Source organism: Phalaenopsis equestris, unplaced genomic scaffold (genome assembly GCF_001263595.1).
Source record: "Phalaenopsis equestris unplaced genomic scaffold, ASM126359v1 Scaffold000064, whole genome shotgun sequence".
NCBI classification, from domain to species: domain Eukaryota; kingdom Viridiplantae; phylum Streptophyta; class Magnoliopsida; order Asparagales; family Orchidaceae; genus Phalaenopsis; species Phalaenopsis equestris.
This window is the reverse complement of record NW_018164506.1, coordinates 382,074-398,739: the sequence shown is the minus strand read 5'-3', so window position 1 is coordinate 398,739 and position 16,666 is coordinate 382,074. Positions and strand designations below refer to the sequence as shown.

General features: G+C 35.1%; 1 protein-coding gene across 1 annotated transcript; it reads right to left on the bottom strand.

Moving 5' to 3' along the window:
- Positions 1-11,199: 11,199 nt before the first annotated feature.
- On the bottom strand, positions 11,200-16,201 carry LOC110019618. The gene is made up of 4 exons (XM_020717360.1): positions 16,183-16,201; positions 15,174-15,996; positions 15,005-15,057; positions 11,200-11,642 (listed from the first exon to the last, which is right to left on the bottom strand). Exons 2-4 carry the CDS (start codon positions 15,949-15,951, stop codon positions 11,391-11,393), a joined length of 1,083 nt encoding a protein of 360 aa, XP_020573019.1. The 5' UTR covers positions 15,952-15,996; positions 16,183-16,201; the 3' UTR covers positions 11,200-11,390.
- Positions 16,202-16,666: the final 465 nt, after the last annotated feature.

The window sequence follows — 16,666 nt, the reverse complement described above, 5'->3', positions numbered from 1 at the left end:
GGAACGGAGCGAGCCAGCTGAGCTCGCGAGCGGAAACATCTGTCCAATCGGAGGAGTTTCGTTAAGTGGGTTGCGGGTGTGGGATCAACGCTCCAGCAGTACGGTACAAGGTTATTTTTGTAATTTCATTAAGTGTTGTATTTATATATAATATTTGTAACCCTATGGGAACTATATTTTTTTCAGGAATAATGAAATCACCGCTCTGCTCCCTAGGACGTAGGCACAAATTACTGAACCTCGTAAATTTTCCATTGTTCTTGATTTTCTTTCTTCTTCTTTTTTTGAATTTTCACTTCATAATGTATGATAATTGAGGGTAAGCTTGGTATTAGTTAGGTTGTCTTTCTAAAAATGATCTACCCTTACTGCTAATGAATTAAATTCTCATGTAAGTTGTAATAATATTTGCTATAAGGATTAAATCTAGAGTTGCCAAAAAAAATGATGAAATACATATTATGATGAAATACCACTCAATTCCTATTTATTTACACATCTAGCACCTAAAATTTACTTTTAACATTCCTACCACCCGATCATATTACGTAGAAAATAATAATAATATTTTAACTTTATAAAATGAAATACATTTTTTTCATGAATAGATAAGGTGGCATATATGTACAAGTTAATGTTTCATTGTTAATATATGTGAATTGAATGGTACGTATGTAAACCTTTCTTTTTTTTTATTTGCATGCTCTATTGAGGTTCATCTGTGGAAAAAATATTACATCAGTACTACACACATAGAGTAAAGTATGTAGCCAATGAAATCACGCCACGACACCCCGGCGTCGTAACACGGGGAATATTCCCCCCGTGTTATTCATGTGTTATTGCGTGTTATTCATGTGTTATTGTGTCCTGAGAATATTCCTGATGTCATAGTAACACAATAACATATCAATAACACATGAATAACACACAATAACACATTTGTCAGGAATATTCCCTCGTGTTATTATTGTGTTATTGTGAGTTATTGTGTCATGAGAATATTCTTGGCGTTATAATAACACTATAACACATTAGTAACACATGAATAACACACAATAACACATGAATAACACTGGTGTAGGGGGGAATATTCCCCGTGTTACTACGCCGTTTTTTTTTTTTTTGCGTGTGGGGTGGTGGGGTGATTTCATTGGCTACGCACGTTACTCTACGTGCGTAATACTGATGTAATATTTTTTCTCATCTGTGAGTACGCCATCCACGAAACTTTTATCCTGCACTGCGTTATACTTATTTATTTATTAAATAAAAAGAATTACATTTTCAATTTTATTCCATTTAAACGAAATTTTTGGTTCTTAACACATTTAAATAGGAATTTTTATTTCATTCATTCAATCATTATAATGTTGAAGAAAAAGGTAAATGGGGGCACTTTTATTTACATGGATGATAAATAGTTTCGCAATTATTTTTAGGGAAATTTACATTTGTAGCACATAATCTTTATGTATTTACATCTCACACATATACATGAAAGTTTAAGTGTGGGATATGTAAATGCATAAGAATTGTGAGATGTGCATGTAAATGCCCATATTTTTAACTAAGAAAGAAATTTGTTATTAAATATAAAAAATTTGAATTTATATTTGTGCGGTCATTGGAAAAACTAAGTTCTACTCATAACCTGATAAAAAAGAAAAACTATAATCAAGAAATATAACAATTGATTTATTTTAAGATGATGCATTATCACCCAAGCCCTATTTATTTACATATCTAACCCTTAAAAAATTTTTTTTTGCATTTATACCACACAATTCTCTTATCTCGTATACATAAATATCATTATCGTAATGTTTAAAATGCAAAATAAATCTTTTTTATGCATAGATAAGATGACATATATAAAAGTTGAACTTTAACATATATCTATGTGTGTGTGTGTGCGCGCGCGCGTGCGTGTGTTTATGCCGCCAGTCGTAGCATATTGGTAGAGCAGAGGTCACGTGTTCGAATCCCCATCTGGATGTTTTGACGGTAGTGAGGGCGGTCCTCGGAGAGTTAGGCACATGAGGGTGACTGGGGCTTGTATAAGAGCCTGCAGCTATTCTTTTGAATATATATCTGTTAAAACTCATAATAATGTAGTGGAATACTCAATATTTCATTGAAATGAAAGAAGTTATAAATAACCCTTACAAGAATCTTGTAATAGGAAAAATAATAAAAGGAAATGATATGAAAGGAAGAGTATAACACCTGATATCTCCAATAATTAATTCATATAAATTATTAGGAGATATAGAAAATAACGTAAAATAGTAAAACAAATATCTCATTAATTCTAAGGAAATAATTTATTTACAGGAATAAATTATTTTCTATCATAACTCTAATTCCAAATAAATTATTTCCTATCATGACTCCTAACACTCTCCCCTCAAGTTTGGAATGTATGTTAATAATTCCTAATTTGCTGAGTAGTATCGAGAGCTGAGAATAGTTTAGTGGTTTTGTGAAAACGTCCGCTAGCTGTTTTAAAGTGACACATGAGTCAACTTTATTATTTCTTTTTGAACTTTCTCCCTATGAGATGCCAATCAATCTCGATGTACTTTGTTCGCTCATAGTATACCGGGTTCGAGGTGATGTAAAGTGCTGCTTGGTTATCACAAAATAAATTGGCAGGATATGAATACATGATCTCCAAATCTTGCAGAATTGTTCTTAGCCAAATAATCTCGCAGCAGGTAGTGATCATGAACCGATATTCAGTTTTCCAAGAAATTAATGAACTCCCAAAGAAGATACAATACCCAGTAACTGATCTTTGAGTGTCACAACACGTAGCCCAATATGCATCACAAAAGACATTTAGTTGGGTTGAGCTTTCTGCTGAGAGGGCTAAGCATTGTCTTGTTGTTTGTTTTATGTAATGTAGAATGCGATGGGCTGCTTCTAAGTGTGGCACTCGTGGTTTTTCCATAAATTGACTTAAGACATGAACTGCATATGTCAAGTCAGGACGTGTGACAGTCAAGTACATTAATCTCTCAACTAGCCTTCGGTATGATGATGGATCACTGACATATTCTCCCTCTGATTTGCTAGGAGATAAGTTTTGTTTCATAGGGAAAGTGGCTGGTTTTGCACCGAGGTACCAAACATCTTCGAGTATTTCAAGAGCATACTTTCGCTGTGAAAGCACACCCTTCTGGGAACGCGCAATCTCAATACCAAAGAAATATTTCAATTGTCCTAGGTCTTTTAATTTGAACTGGTACTTCAAGAATATTTTGACATGTTCGATTTCTTGTAATTTGTTCCCTGCAATGATGACATCATCTACATATATAAGAGGGGTGATGAATTTACCATTTTGGGATCGGACGAACAAAGAATAGTTTGTCTTTGATTGCATAAAATTGGCTTGCTTTAGAGCGGTGGAAAGCTTGATGAATCATTGACGTGAAACTTGTTTGAGACCATATAATGATTTGTGGAGTTTACAAACTCGAGTCTCCCTCTTTCGTCCGAGGTCAGGAGGTAGTGACATATATACGTCTTCGTCGAGGTCCCTATACAAGAAAGCATTGTTAACATCTAGTTGGTGAAGATATCATTACTTGGTTGAAGCTAACGCAAGAAGTAGGCGAACAGTTACAAGCTTTGCTACAGGGGCAAAGGTTTCTTGGTAATCTAGCCCTTCAATTTGATTATACCCTTTTGCCACTAATCTGGCCTTACAGCATTCAACTGTCCCATCTGCATGAAGTTTGATTTTGTATACTCATTTGTATCCAACTGGCCTCTTTCCAGGCGGTAATGGTACAAGGGACAATGTGTCATTGACTTTGAGTGCATCAAGCTCTTCTCGCATAGCAACCTGCCACTTTGGATTACGAGCGGCTTCTACACAAGGGCTTGGCTCCTTTTCAATTGACTTTTCAGGTGCTTGGCTCCTTTTCAATTGAAAGGGCAGTGGTAAAAGCACGATGTTTAGGTGACAATCTAGCATATGTCATGACATCGATTAATGGATAGAAGGTATTTGTGGTTTTGGCTAACACCGTGTTCGATGTTGGGGGGAGTCTTGAGGGAAGAGAAATACCACATGATACTCACACAAATAGCTAGGCGTTTTTGTTGTTCTTATTGGTCGTGGTGATGGTATTTGTTGGTCTAGAGTTGCAGGTTTTTCTGATAATAAATTTGAAGGTGAAGTAGTCTCTTGAGAGGGAATTTTGTTGCCTTGAGAAGGTGGAATATTTTCTTGAGGTAATTCATTGAATGAAGGCATATCGGTGTGGGTGGTGAAGTGCAGAATTGAGCCCTTATCTGTAGCAAAAGAAGGGGAAGGAAAAGTGTTTTCATGGAAATGAACATCTCGTGATACAAAAACCTTCCTAATTGAAAGGTCATAAACTTTATAGCTCTTTTGCGCGTATGGATACCCTAAGAAAAAAACATCGAATGGCTCTGGGATCAAACATGATTGGTTGCTGATGATGTGTTGAGGCAAAACAAAGACACCCAAACACGCACAAATGATCATATGTGGGTTTTGTTTGGAAGAGCATTTCAAAAGGAGTTTTTCCTTGGAGAAGGGGAGTTGGTGTTCGTTTGATTAGGCAGACGGCAGTTAGGATTGCATTTTCCCAAAAATTTTTGGGTAAATTAGCTTGAAACAATAAGGCCCGTGCTATGTTGAGTAAGTGGCGATGTTTTCTTTCGGCTACACCATTTTGTTGCGGAGTGGAGACACAACTTGATTGGTGAAGGATGTCTTTGTCGAGATAGAGGTTCCTCAATATGAATTCAAGACCACTATCACTTCGAATGATTTTAACTTTTAGATTGAATTGTGTTTCAATGAGGTTTATGAACTTGATGATGTATGAATGTGTATCTGATTTATGGTTCATCAATCAAGTCCATGTGCATCGAGTATATTCATCAACAATTGTGAGAAAATACCGCACTCCTGTTATTGAAGGAACTTGGTATCCTCCCCAAATGTCAACATGAATTAATTTATAAGGTGTTTTTGAGCTCATGGAACTTGTTTGAAAAGATAAATGAGTTTGCTTAGCCAATGGGCAAATTAAACAATCAAAAACATTACAAATTTTCTTATCTATAATTGAAAAGAAAAACAAGCTGGAAACTTTATTTGATGGGTGGTTTAGACGTTTATACCAGAGATTTGGGGATGGTGAAGTAGCAACATTGCACTTGCTCTTTTGTGGAGTATCAAGGTAGTAGAGTCCTCTTTTAGTTCCCGTCTCAATCATCTTCAATCATCTTCCCCGCGATTGTTGGTCCTGTAGCACACAAGTGTGGTTATTAAAAATTGCAAGACATTGTGAATCAAGCACAATTTTGCTAATGGAAATCAGATTTAATTTGAACAAGATGACACATAAAATATTTTGTAGAACAAAGTCAGCAAAATGGATGTTGCCGATGTGTGTGACAGTTGCAGTAACCCCGTTAGGCAAGTGAACTTTTTGATTGATGACACTGAATTTTGTAGTAAGTAGGTTGGCTGAATATACCATGTGATACGTGGCTCCTATGTCAAGAATCCAGCTTATTTTTTTATCAAAAACAGATGCACAAAAGATTTTACCTGAGATATCACTCATGGTTGATGTGCTGACAACATAATTAACCAACGAATTAGATTTGTTCTCTGCAAGTAGTGATATGAGGCTTTGATATTGTTTGGCTGTAAGGGTGAATGGTGCAGGACTCGTCGATGTATTGGTATCCACATGGTTGACTTTGGGAGCCAAATTGTTTCGTTCAGATTTATTGCCCACTGGATTGGTCCTTTGCAGCTTTCTATAGTCATTGATGGTGTGTCACTGCCATCCACAACAATCGCATTTGAGATGTACTCGACATGTGTCTGAGGTATGCCCAATTTTGTCACATTTTCCACAATTTAAATGAGGATTTTTAGGCGTGAAAATCTTCTCTGGTTTTTGTACATTATTTTTCACGGCAAAAGCTAAAGCTTCTGTTTGCGACGCATTTACATTGTTCATGTCGCGCTGCTTTTCCTCTTGGAATGCGAGAGAATGTGTCTTGCTAACATTGGGAAGGGGATCCATGAGCAAAATTTGTTCTTTTATAGTAATGTATGTTTCATTAAGCCCCATGAGAAATTTCATGGTTTTCTGGTTTTGTTAAAACTGCATCACTTCCTTCATGGCACCACACGTGCATTTAGGAATGTTATGGAGGGTGTCACGTTCGTTCCATAGGCCTTTGAGCTTGGTGTAATAAGCTCCAACTGTCATATCGCCTTGCTTGCAATCGTGGATGGCTTCTTCGACATGGAAAATATGAACGTTGTTGGTACAAAAAAAAACGTTCCTTCAAGTCGAGCCCGATTTCATTTGCACTCTCTTTGTATATTATACTTGCTTCAATGTCTTCTGCAATTGAATTAAACAACCATGCCTTGACAAGGTTGTTGTAGCGCCTCCATTGTTGAAGTTCTGCGGTGGACGTCTCTGGTGGTTCTTTGACGGTGTCGTTGACAAAACCTTCTTTATTTTTTATGTTAAAGCCATCAACATGGCACGACTCTAGGAATTGTAGTTTTCTCCATTCAGCGGCTGCGTAACAAGCACGAGACCGGGTTGATCTGAGTAGTGAAGATAAAAGTGGTTGTTCGGATTATCAAATTTGCTAGATTCAAGCTTTGCTGAATTTTGCGTTTTGTCTGCCATGTGTTTTGGCTTAGAAATAAGATAGGTGGGGTTTTGGCATGGAAGAGGAGATGGTAAGACTCAGAATCGTGTTAGCTCTGATATCATGTTAAAACTCAAAATAATGTGGTGGAATACTTAATATTTCATTGATATGAACAAGGTTATAAATAACCCTTACAAGAATCTTGTAATAGAAAATATAATAAAAGGAAATGATATGAAAGGAAGACTATAACACCTGATATCTCCAATAATTAATTCATATTAATTATTAGAAGATATAGAAAATAACGTAAAATAGGAAAACAAATATCTCATTAATTCTAAGGAAATAGTTTATTTACAGGAATAAATTATTTCATATCATAACTCTAATTCTAAGGAAATAATTTATTTATAAGAATAAATTATTTTCTATCATAACTCCTAACATATCTATCTAATTTCTTATAATTATAAGATTTATTGAAGAGAATATTATGTTTAGGATGTGTGGATAAGATGAGTACAACTCAAGTACACCCTCCCGCACATATGGATTCGTCGGCACATAATATTTTTTCCCGCACTTGTGGCTCCCAATGAAGTAATAGACCTTTGAAGATATTCATCCTAAAAATAGAATGATGATTGCTTCATGGTGGTTCACATCAACAATTCATGGCATAATGTTAAAATCCAATAAACATCTTAATCTCACTTTCCTAATTAGCAATTACATCTGTTGAAGATTCTAATAAGATAAAATACCAATTTATGCTTAATTACTTATTGATTAAAGGGCTCCTAATCCATGTGATCATCACAAAAAAAAAAAAAATCTCCAACAGAAAGGGAAGGAAAAAAAAAAGCAGCCCTATTCTTGACGAATAATAAATTCATGATCATAAATTTTATTACAAATGCATAATTGAGCAATTAATTTTTATATGATATTTATTTTGAAACTGATCTAAAAATTTAAAAAAAAAACTCGTTTTAAGTAAAGTAATGAATTACCGTCTTAGTATTGTACTTAAACTCAACACACGCTTACACACTAAAGTAATTAAAGAGAAGTAGCATAGTTGAAATATTTCACTATGGCGGAGATGCCTTGTTTTTACGTATAAAACCCGAAAAGAAGAAAAAAACACGTGGTCTGGCATAGTTGAAATATTTCACTATGAGTTGGTGATTACAAGTATAGCTTCTTATCTCAAAGGCGGGAAAGTGTTACATAGTATTTCAAGTTACAACATTTGTTTGTAGAAGAACTCATTGTACCACGATAAGAAGAGGTCGCAGTGGGGAGTAATTGCTAAAACTTAAGTACACCATCTTTGGGGTCAGCATGATGTTCGGGAAAATGCACTGCCTCGTAAGTTTTTTTTGTGATATGCGGTGTTGATTGTTGTTTCACACGGTGCTTCGTTGCTTTGCAACATAGGTCTCAATTCCGCACAGAGCTTCACTATATCGAGTATAGGGCAGCCAATAGCGGTTGGCAACTACAAGAGAAGGAAGGATTCGTCAGATCGCTGGTGTAGAATACTGGACTTCAAGGTTCTGGTTTTTCTCTGGCTTAGGGTGCAATCTTCTAAAAATGTTTAGAACTGTATTTATAGAGTCTTGATTACAAACAACAATGGGCTTTGGGCCACTCTGATCGAATAGCTTGTGGAGTTTCTCTCGATCGGTTGGTGTTTTGTGGACATTTATGTGTCTTAATAATGCCAGAATTGAGTGATCTTCGGCCCTTTGGATTCGTCTTATTTATAGAGTCTTGATTACAAACAACGATGGGCTTTGGACCACTCTGATCGAATAGCTTGTGGAGTTTCCCTCGATCGGTTGGTGTTTTGTGGACATTTATGTGTCTTAATAATGCCAGAATTGAGTGATCTTCGGCCCTTTGGATTCGTCTTGTTAAGACACTCTATATTACCATAAACTTGTCAGATTAGAAATTCATTTGACCTTTCAATTATCCACTGAAAGTTTTCAAAAGCACGGCCCTTTGGATTCGTCTTGTTAAGACACTCTATATGACCATAAGCTTGTCAGATTAGAAATTCATTCGACCTTTCAATTATCCACTGAAAGTTTTCAAAAGCAGTTTAATAGCTTGATTTGGCTCGGATTGAACCAATTTCAGTATTGTAGGGTATGTCTCGTAGAGTGTCAGTTTGATTATAAGTGTTGAAATGAGAGTAATGAATGACTTTTAATCGAAGTTTGAACATTTATTACTCAAAAAATTACCTCGAGGTTTGTGTCATATCTCGTGATTCATATCCAAAAAATTATCACGGGATTCATGTCATGTCTGATGTTTCATGTTGGATGTTGGAAATATATTCCCGACATATCACTTTTAAATATTTAAATTATTTTTTTACACTTGTATTTATTTATTTTAATCATAATGATTATAACTAAAAAAATTAGTTTTTACAGAGCAAAACATAATTACACTACTGAATTTCCCCAACATATTTGTCAAGAGATTATTAAATCTCCAAATTATAAAACTACCCCTACCCCTTTCATGATGATTTTTTGAACTATTAAAACCTTACATCAATTCTAATATTGGAATGAAAAACAATATATACTTTGAATTCGAATAGATTCGACTCTCAAAGTGTTAAATAAAACTTAGATGTCATTTATTTATCCAAGAAATAAATGCTGACAAATGAGAACAAGACATTTGGTTAGAAACAAAAGGAATTCACTCCATACCTATAATTTGAGTTTCGGAAATCCTCATGTATGATTTGAAGAAAAATAAATGTTATCTAAATTTATAATGCACTTGAAATTCATTCTCTAGTTTAAAATCAATGTATTTGGAACTCATTATATTTGGGTGAATTTAAATACACTAATTTGTGTAAAAGTACTCACAATCGTAATCCACTGTTTCATCCTGCTACCGACACAATAGTCATCATCAGTAACCAACCACCATCATACAGATTACTACCGCTGACCACACATGAACGTCTGTTGCAACCAATCTTGTCTGCTTCCGACACAACAATCATCATCAGTAACCAGCTACCATCATAGTCGTTACTACCAGCGAACACACATAACGGTTGCTCCCACTCTTTAAAATGGTCGCCGCTATTGCTATTGAGGAGCCTATTTTACATTGATTTCATTTTTCTTCAAATCTAACCAAATAAAAATCTAAAACCAAACACCTCCAAAATATTCAAAATGCAAAGCATTACTTTTATATTGTATTCTCTTTTAGCAAATCAAACAACCTCTACAAGAACTATCAACGCACAAAAATTTAAAAATATATATATTATTAATAAACTTATTAGCTAGCCCTCTTCTTTTGGATTAAATTGGACTTCTTGAATTTCTTTATTTTATTTTAATCAATATGTTTGATAAGCTATGAACAAATTTCCAACATCCGACATGAATCACAATGCATGACACAGATCTCGATGCACTTTTATGAGTAAGTGACGTGCAAACTTTGATAAAAAGTCATTTAGAAGTCTAATTTCCACAAACTTACCGCCAAACTAAACAACACAACAAGGCAGACCCAATGATATCAAATTTGGTTCAATTCAAGTAAAATCAAGCTCAATCAAGACATTAAACTGTTTTTAGAAAATTTTCGGACACATTTGACTGGGCAAACTAATGTCAAAGCTGATGAGTTTTAGTCCAATCAAGCGTCCCAACAACGCAAACCAAAGAGCAAAATATCACTCAATTTTGAAATCATTAAGACACTCGAATGTTCATCAAATATAACCCATTCGACATTGTAACTCGGGAAACTTTATAACATATTTCCGCCTTTGGGACAAGGGGTAGTTTTTGTAATTTTCAATTTATAACAAATCTTTTTAATTGAGTCAGAGGTTTTTTTTTTTTTACTGATTTTCTATGTAAAAATTTTAGTGTCACTACTAAATGTTTTCCGTCTTCTCAGTGTTTGTTGGATTGTCATACAATACTAAGATGATAATTCAATACTCTATCGCCGTGAATCGTCTGACACACATCAATATTACAAATTTAATCAATAATAATATGGCTATATATATTTATGTAAGAGCATGCAAATTTTACTTTCATTTTTTAGCTAGTTATTTATTTATTTTTTAGTAGAAATATTTTTAAGATAATAGTCGGTCCGATAACTATGAAATAAAAGTTCAGGAAGTTAAAGACAAGCATATATATTCTTATATGTTTACATATTAAACCCTCAAAATTTGATATTTATGCATACCAAACATTCATGCCATAAGCCTACTAATATCATTTTCACTTCTAAAAAAACATTTATTCTGATATTTTTTATATGATGCCGAAGATTTTAGTGGTATGCAAAATACGAGTGTGTATGTGTTAGATATGTAAATACATAAAAATTGTGGAATGTATGTAAGTGACCCTTAAGATATATTACTCAGATTCATATGGCTAAACTAAAATCAGCTGAAAAGTAGACTTTAGCACTTCTCATGACTCCGATTAGTGATCCAACAACTATCATATAAAGGAAAACAATACAATGCATCATCACACATAACATCCAACCAGCAAAAAAATTACCATTAACATATTACATAACATCACAATCTTTATTTCTCACCCGTTGTTCAAAAGCATCATCATGGCCTCCACAAGAGCTCCCAAAAATGTCGAAATACGGATGATATTCGTCTCTCAGATTCTGCGGTACTTCGAAGGGTACTTCGAAGCGTTGATATTTTCTGCAACTTGTTTACGTTTCATATCAAAACTCCGAGACGAATCAAATGATGAAGAGATAGAGGAAACAAAATTGGCTCTTTTAAATCTCCCCATGTTCCAACAAGAGAATTGTTCTTCGGCTTCCCTTTTGCCAATTTGTATACCAGGTTGTTGTGGCATTACAGTATCGAGCATGTTATGAATGTCCTGTAGGGAGGCAGCATACTAAACAATAACAGAAAATCAGATAAAATGAATAAAATAAAATAAAATTTTTCAATCAAATTTGTTATAAAAACATTCATAATGATCATATAAGCATTCTAATTTGGCAAAAAAATAAAATAGATGCTCAATCGTTGCAGCAAGAATAGAAAAGGACTAGCAACAGCTTTTGGTTTTGTTCAATGAAGAAAAACTAAAGTTGAAAAGCATGCACGTAAATAAAGTGAACGAAAGAGTTAAAAATAAAAAGCATTTTAGGCACACCCGAACCAATGTTGGTAAAACCGTGCTTCGCATGCAAAGTGAAGCAAAGCACTTCTGAAGACAGTTGGTCTATTCATGGTTTAAAGAGAGTAAATAAAAGCTTTTATCTAGAGTTTGAAAGAGCACAAGGAGCGGATATTTATATTCAGGAGTTCAACGAGCACAAGGAAGCCGAGCACGCTTCGAATGCTACGGTCTTCCTTTGAATTAGGCCTGGACTTCAATTTAGCCGAGCATGCCTCTAAATTCCTATGTTCATATCGAACAACTAAAATTCAATTTTTACATATATTAAAGTGTTAGAAATGTAAATACATAGGAATTGGGCAATATGTTTGTAAATACCCTTTTTTTTTAAGGTAATGAGGGTAAACCTAAAAAACTAGGTTTTAGAACAAATTTGAATTAATACCAATAGTTTTTGCTTTAAATTTTTAATTTTCAAAAGATATAAACTTTTTTTTTAATGTTTGCCTTCAAGTTAAGTATCGTATCACATTCTTTTCTATTTTATATCAACATTTATCCTACCTTATGTTTTATAATTGTACATGAATGTATTTATACATTAAAAGTTTTATATAACATTTTAGCGCTTTGATTAATAGTGTTGTTTCACTCTGCGCCTTGCACTTTGAAGTAAAACAAAACATTATGCATTGCATTGTGTTCAACAATTTGATAACACGGATCGAAACCTTCCAAAAAAAAGTAAAAACAAAATTGATCAAACTTGAAACAATATAATAATTAAATCCAAAATCAATTAGGATCATCTATAATGATGATTTACATTTTATATCGTAGAAAGATTAGAAAAACATGTTCCTTGACGTCTTAACAACTAAATTTCTAAAAAAAAAGTTAAAACAAAATTGATCAAACTTGAAACGATATAATGATTAAATCCAAAATCAATTAGATCATCTATAATCATGATTTACATTTTATATCTAGAAAGATTAGAAAAACATGTTCATTGACGTCTTAACAACTAAATTTCTCAAAAATAGATTAATGACGGTGATTTGTGACATTATTGAGAACAAAGATGTTACCATTTAACTTGAATTTAAACACATGATTATCCTAGATAAAATTTCAGTTTTTTATAGAACTGAACTTAAAAAAGTTAAAAAGTTTATCCTTGTTGCACTTGCACATACAGAGCTTCTATTTAAACCAAGAAAATTAATCGGAACTTTGAAAGAATGCAGACCATATTATAGTTTTCAGTAATCCAGAAGAAGAATTCAGTTGTCGGTTTGAAGTCATCTACAGAGAAAAACATTAGTTTTACCTTTGATCGATTAACAGATAAATAGAAAACCTCCATAAAAATTCTTAAAATCTTTTTAAATCCATTCTGGCCTCTTATTGTGGGCTTTTGTGAGGTTAAGTAGGGATAGTGAGATCTAAAAGCTCTAACAAAACATATCTTGCTGTTCGGAGGGGTAGGGGACTAGAAATTGTTGTGGTTAAAGAAGTCTCGTTGAAATACGAAAAATGGAAAAAATGAAGAACGAGAAGAAACATAATCGATAGCTATCAACAAATCTAAGCCAGTGATTCTATATGATGGGTTAAGTTAAGCAGATATAAAATCATAGTGTGCACGAACCCTCATAAAGTACACATCATGACTTTATTTCCAAATTAAAACTAAATTTGACCTACTCCTAATCGCTATAATAAGTTGAGCCATTTATTAAGGGGTTTGTGTGTGTGCGCGCACACACATACACATTACTCTAGCTGAACCCAAAATTCGAGCATTTAAGTTTAAGCAAAGACGCATAAACTAAGCAAAACATCACCTCTATAAAGCGGAAGACATCCAAAGCCATACATTATTCAACATCTCTCCCTTTGCAAATGGACAGCATACACCTCCCTAGCTCTCAATGTCTCTTTATGGTCAAGTAACTAATGATCAAGCGTCAGTGATTGTATTTTTCATTGCTCATACTATCATTAATGACAATCTCATATTTCAAGCACCCATCCACATAATCCATACACACGTACATCCACAAGTTCTCTTCTCTCACAAAAGCTAAACATTTGGGCTAAAGATTCCCCCACATTTTCCCTCCTATCACTTCTATCTATTAGATCCATCGCCACTCAACACAGTTGAAGCAACATAAGTAGCCGTCCCACAAGTTGAAATCACATTTCAAGTTATGACAGTCATATAGTCACCCTCATACCTTAATTGAATTACCACCCTACCTTAATTGAATCACCCTAATATGACGCCGCGGCGCCATGTTATCAGATTTGAACACAAATTTTTCTCCAGGAGTAGCACTGCAATGATACAAATACATCACCTCAGCGCTGCTACAGTAGGGTTGCGGCACTGATATTGTAGCACTATGGGTACATCTCCGAGACAAAATGTACAAGTAAAAAAAAAAAATCAACGCTCATCAAGTTTGATCGGTGAAATTGAGAACTCTAAGTTGAAAATGGATCTACACAATCAGGCTTCGCTAAATAACAAAAGAAAGATGGAAAAAGGTTAAACGCAAGGATAGTGGTAGCTCCCATCACGTGTTTATTGAAAACCAACTAATTTCCACTTTCTAAGATTTTTATCGTTTCAAAAGCTTTTCCTATATTACAATTGACACTTACATCCAACATGTCAAGTCACAAGTCTTAAATTGAACGGACTCAAAATTGGATTGCACTTTATGCTAGTGTATGTGGTGTGTGCATGTACATAGATGTAAATAGATATATGCATATGTATGTATACAAATGTATATGTATATATGCATACATACATTGACGTATATCTATATTCATCTACATAAACATACATACTTGTGATAAGTACATATCAGTATAGACTGTTTATGTAGGATGGATCAGAAAAAACTTCAAAGAGTATATGTAAATTTGAAATTAAATGATTTTTTTATATGGTTTGAGCTTGAATTGAAATTGATGAATCAAGTCTAACTCAAATCAAGATTTCATTAAGCCCACCTATAATCAAGATTTAATCCAGCCAGCCTACAATCAGGCCCAGCATTGTTAGAGAAGTGACAATTCAAAGAGCAAATCCAATATCAAAGCATCCTCACCTTAAATGATCTAGTCACAGAACCACCATCAGATACATCACGATAGGCAGAACCTACAAAATCAAATTAAAAATAAAAAATAAATAAAAAGATAAAAAACATCAATTTCAGAACACCATCTAAAAGGTAAAATTTTAGTGCATCCTACATATACAAGTAACAAACTAACCTCTTCTCCTAGCTGCGTCTAGACCAGAACTCCCACTCGCAAGAAGAGAACCAAAAGCCGGCGATTTCAGCCTGCTTCGGACCTTCCAAGGGCCAAAACAACTCTGCAACCTGGATGAAGAAAGGGAATCAACACCTGCTACTCCATTCTCAGAAACCCTAGCACTACCCCTAGTTAAACGGGATTTGAACGGAACAGCAAACGGCGAGATCTGACCACCAATCGCCTCATTCTCCATCTTCATCTCCAAAAATCGAATCCTTTCCCCTTCCCCTTCCTCTCCTCTCACAAACACTCCTTTTCCATTACCCTTTCCGGCACCCTTCCCCGTTTCCCTCACTTTAAACGGCCCGAAACTTGAAACCAGCCGAACATCTCCATCCCCATGCGATATCTTCGGCGGAGGCAGCGGCGGCAGCGGTGGCTTTATTGGGCAAAACCCTAGGTATGGGCGGATGATGGAAAAGTTGGAGTTTTGGGAGGAAGAAGAGCAAGTACGGGACTCGTCGGTGAAGATGGTGAGCTTTCGGGGAAAGAGGCCGCCGTAGGAGGTGGTGGCGGGGGAGTGGATGCTTGCATCGGTGGCGGTGTGGAGAAGGCGGCTGATCCAGGAGGAGTGGAGGCCAGCGGATTGAGTTTCAGGGTGGAGTACCAAACATTCGGCGGAGATTTTGGCGTCATAGATTGGTTGGAAGGAGGAAGGGCCGGCGTGGAAGCTGCTGCTGAAGTTCTTGCTTCCGACAGAGGATTTCAGCGACCGCATCGGATGGGCGGCCATTGGAGTGAGCTTCACGGCAGATCTCGCCTTAACTTTACTTCTCTCCTATAAAAAAAAAAGGTATTTTTAGATACATAGCATTTCAAACAGGCTCTTTTTGTTTTTTTCCCCTTTTCTTCCTTTTTTTTTTTCATTTTATTTTAACAATCTTATTTATGTGCCTTGCCCTTACGTTGAAAATTAAATCGCATAAACTTAAAAATTTCAAAAAATAACACTTTGTGTTTCTACCTTCAGATTTAAACCGCTTTCCTCCTCCTACTCCGCAGGTCTCATCTGAGCGAGCTTTCTTTCCTAGAAGCTTGTTTAGAAACAACGTTAGAAAATGCTTCCTCATAAAATTAGGGTGGGTAAAGTGATATTTTCATTTGAATAAAATATTTATTGAGTGTTTTTCAAAGCAATTAATTATAACCTTTAAAGATAAAAAGACTGTAATAACCCTTGTCTTCTCCAACAACGTCGAACCTGCCTTTGAGTCATTTGAACTTTTAGCAACCATCATGTTGAAATGGTCTAATACAGGACTCCGATGGGGTTACTGGACTTCAGGAGGAAGAGCAAAGAAGGAGGGGATACCGCATAACTCGTGGGTGATGGTCTTGTTGAGCTCTGAAAGATCTTCTTTGATGCCTCTTGGAGATGACGACTCATCATCGATGTGGACTAGGTCTTCGGACTTGTGGTTGTTGCCCCGGTCATCGTCACCTCGAAG